General features: G+C 39.1%; 1 protein-coding gene across 1 annotated transcript; it reads left to right on the top strand.

Annotated features, from left to right (window-relative positions):
* Positions 1 to 11,706: 11,706 nt before the first annotated feature.
* On the top strand, positions 11,707 to 13,101 carry nmur1b (neuromedin U receptor 1b; the record flags this gene model as incomplete). Its single annotated transcript, XM_027030989.3, is given in 3 exon segments — positions 11,707 to 11,878; positions 11,881 to 12,561; positions 12,887 to 13,101. Coding segments are annotated over 3 exon segments (1,068 nt in total), but the record flags the coding sequence as incomplete, so codon positions are not given.
* Positions 13,102 to 13,720: the final 619 nt, after the last annotated feature.

The raw sequence follows: 13,720 nt of genomic DNA, 5'->3' as shown, positions 1-13,720 counted from the left end.
TGATGCGACCTGTACTCTGATCCTAAAGGTACCTGGCGACATAGCTAGCTAGTTAGCTGGCTAATTGCTCATACTTGAGAACTCTAGCTAGCTTCATTCAGTTTATACTCGCGTTTGTCTGTTATCACTGCTGCAGGAGGAGGTTTCTGTGCAGAACAGCTAACTTCCACTGCGTCTTTTTTCGCGACGCTATGGTCACAGTTATTGTAAAATATAGATCTTGCACATTCTTCTTAAATGCAATGTAACAAGTTTTTGTTTTGCTTTCCCTTCATAGTTGCAATCTTGCCTAAACAATGTATTTTCTTTTTTTTTTACTGACCATGTATCAGCCTCTCCAAGCTCTGCACAACGCAAACAGGATGTTTGCCTACACCTTATCGCAGATGTTTTCTGCAGATACAAAGGTTCCCTTGAATTTTTAATCATTTTATAATAGGCCTTTTGGCACAGAGAAACATTTTGTTAGCTGAGAGTTTCCACTAGCCGGTGTCGTGGTAACGTTGATTGAGATGCTTTTTTTCTGCATGATTGTAGATGGTAGAGGTGAAGCTCCAGCACAAATCCATCTACAGTGGGCTGGAGAGCGAGCACTGGTGGGTGCTCAGCAATGCGTTTTACCACGTGTGTGCAGAGGTGAGACTAAGTCATGGGAACAAGTTCCCAATTTCGGTGAGAATGGACATGACGGTTGTTTCCCTCACCTAACCTTTTTATTGCATTTGCAGCTTACCCTCCAGAACTTTGCCAGCGTTAATGCTGTGGCCTGCATCAAGGTAAATATCTGTCTCAACTAAAAGCATTTTAACTAGCTTGTCCCATTTTGAGTCACATTAATCAGGATCTACTCCGTTAATTCAGCGCAGAGGAACCGGCATCACTGGGGCGACCTTCTACCTGTGTGCCGAGTCAACAGAGTCATCGGTGCAGAATATTTTTCTGGTTAGTGCTTTCTCCTGCCTGAATGCATTTGTTTGAATTAGACTTGTTTGAGATGTGGGCATTTTAAGAAAATTATATTTTGTGACATTTTTACTCTGTGTGTATTTTGCAGCAAACCATGGTGTCCATGACGTTTAAGGGTGTTTCCATCGATTCAGATGGCCTTTTCAGGTCATCTGAGTACAGTCACACCCAGACCGTCGAGACGCTGCACCCCGCTGTGTTTTCTAACGGACCATGATCACCAAGAGGACCCCCTCCACCTCCTCCTCCAGGCTTTTAATAACCCACAGAACACTTTGATTGACATTATACACATTTAGGATTTATTATATGCTATGTATCATACAATTTCTTTTACCCTCAATGCTCTTGTATGCATGTGGGTGTTTTTCAGATGCAGTCTGTTTTCACATAGCCATGTGAGGCCTAGGTCTTGACCTGTTGGCGCAAGAAGCTTGAGCATCACATGGACTGATCACCAAACTGGAGCAGTTTAGGTCTGTACCTTTCTTCTCTTTTCCCTTTACCCCCTACACCTGTTTAATTTTCCATCTTTTTAGGTTTGTGTCACCCTAAAACATCTCCCAGATTTCTCAGTAAAACATCTAACCATGTTTGGTGAGTCTTTTTCCTGCTTTTCCATCATGCAGGTCTCCAGTGCAGGCTTTTTCCTGGATTACAGACAACTGGACAACCTGAAGCTCACCAAGAAACCCACCAGGACAAGAGGCCAACATCAGTTTTTGGACCATGCCAGAACAACAAGGCTTTACAAGATGTTCTTCGGGATAATTTGAGACTTTGTGGTCTACACCAGACTACAAAGACAAGGCCAATCAGCGGACCGATCGCCGTAGAGAATTGATCCTTCAGGATTATTAGTGCCATCACCATCGTCGAAGAGTTGGACAAAATCACCATCCATGGAGTGGTCATCACCAGATCATCACCACTGCAGTCGTCCTCATCATGTTTTGTACATTTTGTAAATGTTTATTACAGCTTTATAAATATTTATCAGTAAATGATTTTCTTTCATTGTAAGGGAGTCACATTTTCTTGTTTTCACCTTCAGTGTTTGTTGTATGCATCATTAGTGAGTTACAGGCTAACGTTTTATGTTGAATGTATCCAGAAATGGCATTTGAGTGATTCAGTATTTTCCTCATTAACTCTTATGCGTGGTCCAACCAGTTAATCAGTCAAGTAATATGCATAAACAAAAGTAGCTCTTGTTAATCTAAACTATGACTGAAAATAAGATAGGGGAATAAATCTGGGATATATCTCCTTATTCCATCATCAGGAGGGGCTTATGTTTTGTTGAATAACCTACAAGCACTCACTTTACAATTTAAGTTGAGAGCCAGTATAATGAAGTGGGTGTGTCTAGGGGCAGAATCCTTTCCAAACTCCAGTCGACAAATATGCATTCAAGGTGCAGATCTACACTGCATTCTAAGACCCACCTAACTACAAAGACATGACCATTACCTGATGGATAGAAAGCTCAGAGATCCACATTGATCTCTGATCCTGTACTGGTCAGTCCCCACAGGATTTGACCCAGAGATGGAACAAGAACAAATAAAAAAATGATGAATATCCCAAGGCCATTATTAATGGGGCTGGTTTAGCACAATCCCTTTGTTTCAGAGCAGTGTACAAGGCACCACTTGAGGTTATGTACATTCCTAGAAATCCCAGATCATTGAAGCAAAAAAGAAAGTACAAAAGGTTGCTATGATTTACACACGAGAAACTAAGTACATCTGCATACTGCATCTTGAGCCTTTATGTCTTGGGTGATTTGTCATTGTTCAGAGCAATAAGAACTGCTGTACAAATAAACTTACACAGGAAACAACATCCTGATTTCAAACTAAATGAAGTTTGTGAAGCCTCAAGGAGTGTAAACTATTTTTATGGAGGAGCCTGGGGGTTGATTGTAAACATTCAGTCCTTTCATAGTGGACTATAGATGCTGTTACAGCGACTAAATGTTATGCAGTGTTTTACAGCATGATGTAGTTTTTATTTTCTTGCAATTTCAAACATCGAATTTCAGATTTCATGTCTCTTTCAGACCCCATCTCATTAGGCATAATGTTTGTATCTTGATGTTATGGGAAACTGGGAAGCTCTTTGTTTGCAGTAGATTGTACTAAGAAAAGCAAGCAAAGATGGTAATTGAATTAATAGTGAGCTGATAGAAGAAGGCATCATTCTTTGATGTTTATTTTTCTTTGGTAGGCAAAAGAACTTTTACAATTTTAGTAAAAGCATACATGGGCCCTGTACCATGATTCCTAGAGTTGGAGATGTTCAGTGAAATGGCAACCAAATATTTCATTTGATGTTTGTGTTCTTTGACTCTGATAGTCAGTCACAGTAGGAGCTCAACATCAAGATGTGGTTTTCAACCACTAAGGAAGGTGGTCCTGAAATGAGTACAGACTGTCATGAGATTCATAACATTATTACATCATCTCACGACATTATTACAATTTCAATTAACAGGTTTGTTTTGGCTTCTTTTTCTTAAGGCTTGTCTCGCTTATACTCAGAAGCAGAGCTCTGAAACACTGGAATTCAACTCTTTACAAAGTGTGAGATATAAGAGATCATAAGTATTGTTCATGAGTTATGTGGGAAGATGGGATTGTGAGATTGACCATATATTAGATGCAGCGACTGCAGTAAAGAGGTCATTGTAGCAAACTGTGGACAAAGAGTAAGCTGAGTTATAAAGCTAAGCTCTCAATTTCCCTTTCAAACTACATCCCCTTCCTTACCTATGGTCATGAACTCATGAGACAAATGGCCAAGAACGGACATACGTGGACATCTTTGCTCACCCTATTGCCACCATGATCCCAGAATGGACCAAGCAGAGAAGATTATGTTGATGAAGATGTCATTAATAACTGCAATACATAAATTGCATTATTCATTAGGCTGTTCATTCATTACTGCATAAACTTTGAGTTACAAAGTGCATAAGTGTCAACAATGCATGAATTCATACATTCTAGAGATCGACAAAAAAACTACTTAAAGGGGTGAGAGCAGCAGCTAAAAATCTTCTTGCCCGCACTCCTACTTATCTTCCTGTTACAAGGAAAAATCTCAGAAAGATTCCACCATTGCTTATTAAACATGCATAAAATTAGAAATTCATAAAAAAATTTATTCCACCTGTTTTGATTATACTCCGTTTTATCAGGATGTATGTTCAGTGTTTTTACTTTTATTTGTTTTTAGTATTTTTGTTGTTTTTATCTTGACTGTGTATTTTTTAATTTTGATCTATAAAACACCTTTTGAAAAGTGTTTTGGAAAATGCTGAACAAATAAACATTATTATTATTATTATAACCAAATGGTTTAGTTTGTTTGAAGTTTCATATTATAATCCATGCCATATGATCTTCATAACGAACTGAGATTACAGTCTTCTTCCACCTACTCCTCTTCTTCTTCTTCTTCTTCTTCTTCTTCTTCTTCTTCTTCTTCTTCTTCTTCTTCTTCATCACACTGTGTCTGTTGTCCCGACAGCTTGAGAAGAAACTGGCCATGTAAATACCATCCACCATGTATGGAACCAGATGATGGGTATCATGATAGGAACATGCCACAATCAAAAGAAGTGTCAGATAATCTTCTGCCACTGTGAAATTCACTGCTACTGCTGTCCCACTCCACTTGTGCCAGACGGGATCCCTGTCAATTTTAACTTCAAGCTCGGCTCCATCACTGCAGCTCCCTCCAGGATGGTCTGGACCTCATCTTCCTCCATTTAAATAGGAAAACATCCCTGCTCAACAGTCTGGGAAAATCTGACTGAATGTGAACTTCATTTAGTGTCTATGATATGTCTGACATGTTTGTGGTGAATGAATGTCAGTCACGGTCCCAGACACGATGTGGAGAGGTCTGCTCAAATTATCACCTTAATGTTCCTCAAGAATGTGGAGTCCTCTTCCTGGATTTAGTAATGGCTTTGTAGGATGGGAGTAATCTGACAACAGCCTGGAGTTTATGTCACCAGAGACAGAGAGGGTGGACATATACAGCACAGGCATTAGCTGCACGATCTCCTTTGCCTTCACCAGTCACCAGTGTCCAGTTTCTACACCAGCCTGGAAAGATTAATGCAATTGTTCCATAGGATCACTTCACTAATCCAAGTTTTAAATAAACCATATTGATAATCTCCCTACAGATTATGTAACTGTTCATGAAATACTAAACTGATTATAATAGAATATCACCATGCATCTTAACAATTCTAATGTCATTATAGGGCAATATGACAATGGCTCAAGTCAATAATAGCACCTGGTCTCAAACCATGGTTTTACAGGCAGTAAACTTATGCTCTGACCACGTAGCCATCTTTACTTTACTCTTTAAAATAATGTTTAGTGTTATGTGTCATCCTGATGGTTTGAAATTACATGTTTGAATCCAGGCTACACTAAAGTCATCTGCATTAGCTATTTTGTCTTTAATGCTAAAAAACATTAAACATTTCATAGAATTTTTACATTTTTTTACAGCCTACAGTCAATGGCCACTTTGTTATAAACACTTACCATGTAGTTACACCTTATATGTGTACAGTTAAAGACTGTACCTAGTGCCAGATTGTCCTTCCTCTACCCTCATCATCAATGACCCATTTCTGAAAACAGGACCATAGTTGAGCGAATATTATTTGGCTGGCGGACCACTCAAACCAGCAATGATACTGATGAATGTAAAAACTCCAGCAAGACTTACAATGTGCTTACAATGTTGTCAGATCAAGACCAACCCACTCACTTGCCACTCATAGACACCACCAAAATAATAATAGTGGTATGATTTTGACTACATAAATGTTAATAAAGTGGCTAATAATTATGGCTAAATACCTATGATTTGTTTCTTTTAAAGGGAAGTTAATTTTCATAAGTCAATATACAAGGGGGAAAAATTATCATAGCAGTCCATTTTAATACTATAGCTAGCTATAATAAATGTTTAAAGGCCTGTGTGTGCACAATATTGGGTAGCGAGCTAACTAGCTAACTTAACAGATAGCTACCATAGTTAGCTAGTTGGCTGCATGACAGCCAAAGGTTTAAACGATTTTAAACATCAAATGTAACTAGCTACATACGAAGGAATAAGTTATATCTGTGATGTAAGTTGTAACGTCTCATGTGAAAAAGTTATGTCTCATTTGACCAGGTTGGACTACAGAACTTATTGAACAGTTCCCAGTAGGCTAAAATAAGCAGTTACATGTAACATTTGGATTCGGTTCTCTGACAAATAACGTCCCCTAGACAGTGCGATTAAAAATTGGCTTATTGAATAAAAGTATTATGAACCCAATCGCTTTTGAAATGTTTTGTGTAATATATATGCCTTCAACCTGGTTTATATTCCTTATATTACAGGCTTCGTCGACAGATGTGTGTCAATCAAAAGATATCAGCAGGTTGTTGTTGCTGACCAACGTTTTGAACAAAAGCTCGAATTAAACTTAACATGTCATCTGCTAATTGAGGCTCAGAGAGTCTTCCTCTTTGCCACTGAATACCTGTTGGCAATGTTTCTATTCTAAACAAACTAAAACAAGCAAGCAATAAAAAGAGTACTTGAATAAAAGCTGTTTTGTTTTCTTTTTATTACCTGGGGCAGATAGTTCTTAAACTTTAGTTGGTTTGCTGAAAATTAATAGCTGTGCATGCCACTTAAATACCAGTTTGGTGGTCTACAATGAATTAAAAACATAATCACTTACTTTGCTTGTATCAATATCATCTATGTCATCTATATGAACAAGTCTTGTGTAATCCCTAAAAGCATGACTGCAGTTCAAAAGAAAGTTATACAAAGCCTAAAAAGCTAAAAGAGTGGCAGAAGGCTAAGAATGAAGTGAGAAAAGAAAAATGAAAGAATATAGAAAAAGAAAGCAACAATGAACAAGCAGACCTTAAACACAAAATTAAAGAGGCAATTGCAGATACCTTATAATGGGCGTTTCCTACCTACTCAAAATCTAAAGCAGTGATGAAATGCCACCCCAACGTCAAATGATTTGCCCAGAACAGGGAATATTCACTGAAAAATTCTGGATACTTCATCTCAGAGCTGACTGAGGAGGTGGAGAGCACTACTGAGACTCTCACTAGATGGAGCCAAAAATCCTTACTGCTTAAAATCTCCCTACCTGTAAATTCCCTATCTGATCTTTGTAGTTTCCATACATTTACAGCAGCATTTTAATATGGGGAAGACATATTACAGTACACACCCTGCCACATGAGTCTCATCCCAGTTTCAAAAATGAGAAAAGCTTAACCAACTTCCATTCAGTGCTATCACAAATAACTCACACAGTCAATTGCAATTGCAATCATGTGTTTTGCCAATATATTCTATCAGTATGCTGTGGTCCTCTAATGACCGCCAACCTTTTTTTATTCAATATCCTATTCTCACTTCTAAAAAATCTGACTTGGTAGGCAACCCTATGAGAACTAAGGTCCATGTCTCTTAGTAAGCTTTAGGGGTATGTTTTTATTCATACCTTCATAACTTTCTGCTGACATTTCTCTAGGATATATGGTATTTGAGAGTATTTTTGCGCTGGTGACAGAATAATTCTTCCATAGATCGTAGATTCAGTTTACCTTGCTGGGGGATCCGATGACAGTGCTGGGGCAGATACTGACTGATACATCAGTGGGCTGAAGGAGATGATGTGCGGGTGGTAGTGACAGTCTAGAATAAAATCAAATGCTTTTGTAGTTGGAAGAAGGCATCTAAAGATAAAGTTTTATATGGTAATTTTTTCATTATTTCATATCTAGTCATATTTAATTAATTAGGTAGGAAACATATTGAGTAGAAATTGCCTAATTTGGGCGAAACTGCATTAGCTACTTGTAAACTCCAGAATCAGAGAGGAAACAGGGACAAGTTTTAGGTGTTGTTTAAAATAGTCAATATTGCATGACTCAAAACTCACATGATAAAAGCTAACACTCACATAGACTCAGGTGAAAAGTTCAATATACACATATATATGCATACATACATTTCCACATTCTCCAGGGAAAAGTTTCAAAGGTTCCTAATTATCGAAGGCAAAAAAAGATGCAAGGTTAAACTCATCATTTATCCCTGCTGGTTCCATGGTATCTAAAGTATGAATACAAAATGTTTCCTTTTTAAAAATCTTCTTGTTGTCCCAACCTCTCATTCCTGTCACGGTATGGCTCCTCCTCCCAAGTGTCTCCCTGTGTGTGTGTGTGTGTGTGTTCGGTTGTCTGTTTGGCCATGTTTCACACCTACTCCTCGTTGTGTGTTGTTAGTGTGTGTGTATATATATAAGTCCTTTGTTTAAATGTAAACATTGTTGGTGTTTGATCTTGCCATAGCCATAGCACTATGTTGTCTTTTGTGTTTGACCAAAAACATCGTTGTATGTCATATGGCTCCTCTTTGCATCCTGCCGAGCCTCCCCGCATCACAATACCAAGTGTAACTGTTTCTATCCCAAATCATTTAAGGGCTTGAATATTATGATTTGTCTCTGTAAAATGTCTGGCCACTAGCGAATTAATGCCATTTTTCCTGAGACAATTCTTATGTTCTGAGAGTATACATTCTTGGGATACTATGGTCTTTGTGAACATAGTTTTATTAATCAAACCATAAATTGTGGCATATTGTGTGTGTTTTTATTTAGAGTAGGCAGGACACATATGCTGAAATGAGTAACGTTTATTGAGGACAAATTCAGATTCATAGTTCACGACACGATCTGAGGTATAACAGAAAACAACGAGACCTAGCCAGAACACATAACTGAACAGGACACGATGAGAAGCACAAAACGAAGGCAATAGCAAACAATCATGAGAAAGCACAGGATGACGATTGCACGACAGCCAGGGAGACTAACCATGATATTAACAAAACGATAGCAGGGACTATGGATGTTGCTGAGTACAATTATACTTTGCTTATTTTGCTTTCCATGCAGGTGGTTTTTGTGCTATTGTTAGAAATACTCTAAAAGCCAGTGTTATTCATTCATCTTTCTGAGTAAGAACAGATAGATGTGTTCTCAAAAATGGGGAGGATGGGACCAAAACATAGATCCTATTAAGAACATAAAAAATAAAGTGTACTTATGGTACTAAATGTTGTCCCGCACAATATCACTGTTTTCCATAAGCAGGCTGGTGTTCTAAAAGTGTTCTTGCTGATGCCAAAACACTGCATCAAACCACCCGAATATCAAGACAGTCAGTGACCCTTGATTTATAGTCGGCACTGGGTGGAGATGAAGAGAGACCAGCTGTGACTCACCCCTTACACTAAATGCGAATGTATCAAGTTGAGAGCTTGTTAAAAAAAGAGAAAGGGAGGAAGAGAATGAGGGTAGGTGAGACAGAATAAGATAAAGGGGACAGCGAGAGCCATTGAGAAAGAACAAGATAAGTGAGAAAGAACAAGCTAGAGTAAGAGAGAGAGAGAGACATCATACATAAGAGATGTACAACAGAGATGCACCTTAGGATTACACGCCTGACTGAGATAAAGAAAGGCAAAGTCCTCTCCATTACAGCAGCCACACAGACATAGGGCACTCCCATGGGTCATGTTGGAACAGATTAATGAGGAGCACTATCATATCCAGACAATATGACCTGCGCTCGTGAAGGCTGCTAAGGCAACATCAGACTAACAGCAGATATGTACACATTCACAGGAATTCTAGTCTTTTCTGACAGTTAATCTTCAGAATGCTTCATATGCCTACTTATGCATTTGGTACCTTAAGGGGCTATAGGTAGTGTGTGTATAACTCACTGTAGTTAAAACATTTAAAAATCAAAATCATTGTACTTAATGTGATGCTAGAGAATAGCCATCAAGTATCTCTATTTTCAATTTACTACTACTAATAATAACAACAGTAATAAATAATAATTGTCAGCATAAATAGTAAATGAGTTAGTGCTGAGAAACACTTGGCTAGTGTAATTGTATGTCATCATAGAACATTCTAAATAACAGTGTGTGTGTGTGTGTGTGTGTGTGTGTGTGTGTGTGTGTGTGTGTGTGTGTGTGTGTGTGTGTGTGTGTGTGTGAGTGTGAAGGAGGGAGGGATTGAAGAGAGTATTTAAACAAAAAAAAATTCTATTCAAATGAATTCACCAAGATAAAATCTTAATAATCACAGGTGTTTATTAGGTGGATGCAATAGAATAAATGCAATATATTCAAGGATTTTCAGACAAATTAGAGAGAGTGACAGCTTCCTTTCCACTCTCCTCCACAGCTAAAAAAATCTTGGGTGGCCTTCTTTCCCAGAAGTTTAAGGAATAGTAGATACACATTTAGAAATTGCACATCAGTAGTAAAATGGAGGTGGGGTTGTAAACATGTTTGACTCCAGCTACGATGAGAAGAGGATTACAGTTGCTGCTTGAGCGAGCACTTAAGCAGTGTCTGCTTGGAACAGAGCACACACTGTATTTTCCAACTTAGTTTGACAAATATGACCATGGGAACAAAGTGGAGCACATAATTTCCCTTCTATTTTGGGATGTATGTTTGTCAAAAATCAGCTGACATCAACCTCTTGGGTTTTCAAAACAAAAGAAATTCTAACACAAGGTTTTTACTTCTTCTTTTTTTCACAGCAAACGCCTATAACAACCCCTGTTTGAACCCCTACTCATAAGGTACACTGAACTGCTGTATATCTGCTTGTATCCACCTTCTGATGTAAGGAGCTGGTTATGTCTAAAGCTCTGTGTGAACAATATCAATGCTGGCTATAGGCTTTAGAATGTGAGTGGAAAAGAACATGTTCTTTGGCAAAAACATATGTTTATATGAAAGTTATTTCTCAGCTAACTGATAATTACTTTGTTTCATGTACCAATACACTGCTAAGGTTTGTTGGTGTTGTACAATAGTGTTAGAACAGTTGGTGGTGGTCTGAAGTGTCTTGCAGTGTCCTGAAATATAAACACAAACCTCATGAGCTGGGCAGTAAATAAATTACAGACTCTTTACAGTCTGTGTCTTTTCAGAACTGTAAATAAGAGTGTCTGAGGAGGTCTTCTCCAACCCAAAGACGTGCATCAGGTGGGTGATGTGTAGCATGTGCCTCAGAAGCAGTATATTGTAAGCAGTGTAACTGCTGCATTGTGGACAGAGCTCTTTTTGTCCATATTCCATCCTCCTGGTAGAGAACAATGGAAACAGACATCAGTGTAAGACAACAGAATTAAGACCTTATTACACAACTCTGTGGCATACTTAGTTAAATTGAGGTGTAATGTGAATGTTGGGGAAATTTGAACTTATCTCCGTGTTCACAACATAATTTACTGACAGTCTTACAATTGTAAAAACTTCACAAATTAATGTTTATTTTCAATTTAATTACAATTATAATTAATTTAGTTTCTATTCCATTCTATTTACAAACTACCTTATCGGAAAACAGAATTCCACACATGGTCCATACCCGTAATGAGCAAGCCATAGCCAAAAGTTAAAAGGTCAAAAACTCTGAAACAGCATGATAAAGAAATTGAGAAACTGAGCCTCTTCCCTTCCCACCAAAAGTTGCAGTTCAGTTCATAACATCTTTCTGTTTATCCCAAATTGATTGTTTCTCAAATAATCCACAGTATTTTCAGCAGGCATTCCTTCATTGCCAAACAATGATGCTCTTCACTTGCAAATACATACATAATCCCACATCCGTCATGGTGCCCTGAGACTGGAGCATGCATCATGTGGAACGTGAGTTTGGATGACCTGCTGAACCCGTGCGCGAGGCGCGAGGCGTATCTGGAGAAATACATGGGCCCCCGTTATTCGCCACTCTTCCTACCCATGTGCATCACTTGTTCATCTTTGTAGTGGGCGTGCTTGGCAATGTGCTCACATGCACCATCATCGCCCGTTACTGGGTCATGCGCACACCCACCAACTACTACCTATTCAGCCTGGCCTTATCAGACTTGTTGGTACTGCTCCTGGGCCTTCCCCTGGAGCTCTACAAGCTCTGGTCCAACTACCCTTTCCTGCTGGGCGCCGGCGGCTGCTACTTCAAAACGTACCTCTTCGAGACGGTGTGCCTCGCCTCCATGCTCAATGTTACATTTCTGAGCGCCGAGCACTACCTTGCTGTGGTGCACCCCGTGCGCGCCAGGCATGTGATCACATGGTCTCGCGCCAAGCGCCTCATCTTGGTGCTGTGGACGATGGCGCTGTTGTGCACGCTGCCCAACACAAGCCTGCGCAGCGTGCAGGTGCTGCCACTGCGGTTTGGGCAGAGCTTCCCTGACTCAGCTGTGTGTGGCCTGGTGCAGCCCGCATGGATCTACAACCTGTTGGTGCAGCTCACTGCACTGCTCTTCTTCCTGCTGCCCATGCTGGTCATCAGCATGCTCTATCTGTAGATCAGACTGCAGCTGCAGCGAGAGAGGCTGCAAGCGCATACCAATGCTTGGCACGGGCAGAGCACGGCAGCACGGAACCGCCAGCAGAGGACATGCCACCGGCAGGTCACCAGAATGCTGTGTGAGGAGCCCATTTGCTTTGTTTAGGCTTCCTTCCTCAAGAGTCAAACTATAGAGAAATATGATATCTAAATGACATCCTATGACTTCAGAAATCATTTCTTTGCATCTTTGTAACTGACTTAATTTTTCTAACAATATTTTATCACAGTATTACTCACTATATTTCTATACTGCAAAAAACACTGTAAAATCCTGGAGACAATCTCAGTATAGGATTATTCATTAAATCAGTTTGCAGGTTGTTGTTTTCTTTTAGCTCTCTTCCTTCAACTCTTATCCAGTGATTTTTTTTGTTTTTTGTCATTTTTGATTTGGTTTACCAGTTGTGTTGGTGATCATATTCAGGGTTTGCTGGGCACCTTTTCACATTGACCGCGTCATGTGGAGCTACATTGACATCTGGACCGACGAGCACCATCGCATCTTCAAGTTCGTTCACCTGCTCTCAGGTATCTTCTTTTACCTGAGTTCAGTGGTCAACCCCATTCTCTACAACCTCATGTCCTCTCGGTTCAAGATTAAAGATTACATCATATAATAAAATATGTGTAGAACTCAATATATCTATAATCTGTATAGACCTTGTTATTAAGTATAATAATTAATACAGTATTTCACTGCTTGGCATTGTCTTAGTATTGACTTCCAATAAACAGGAATATCTTTCTGTTAGCAATCTTGTGCTATTATGGTCTTACACTCTTGTTATATTTGCGGTTTCCAACCTGAAATCAAATTGGTTAGCAGATAAGCAAAAGGGGAACTGAAAGATAATTCTCCAAGATGTCTCCCTTCAAAGTCACCTTCTTTCATTTTTCCCTCCAGTATGAATACAGCCTACAAACCACTGTAAAGGAACCTGAACGCACAAAGAGCAAAGAGTTGATTGCGTACTATATTGCATTTTCATTGTGCATACACTAGTCACGAAATCCACGTTTCCCATGAATTCACTACAACATGTAGTTTATATTTAGATTTTTCCATATCCACTGGTAAAGGTTTTATTGTATTGAAGGTCAGTTTTCTTTTATATGGGTGAGAGTGTTCAACTGTGGTTGCTTCTTTCTTTTAGTGAAATAAACCTTTCGTTTACACTCAGTGAATGTTTGGGTTTCCTAAATTATCAGTATATACTTCAAAAGGAGTTGTTTTTG

The sequence above is a fragment of the Electrophorus electricus genome, chromosome 20, assembly GCF_041902795.1.
Source record: "Electrophorus electricus isolate QZ-2024a chromosome 20, ASM4190279v1, whole genome shotgun sequence".
In the NCBI taxonomy this organism is placed as follows: Eukaryota; Metazoa; Chordata; class Actinopteri; order Gymnotiformes; family Gymnotidae; genus Electrophorus; species Electrophorus electricus.
This window is presented reverse-complemented; position numbering and strand designations above follow the sequence as displayed.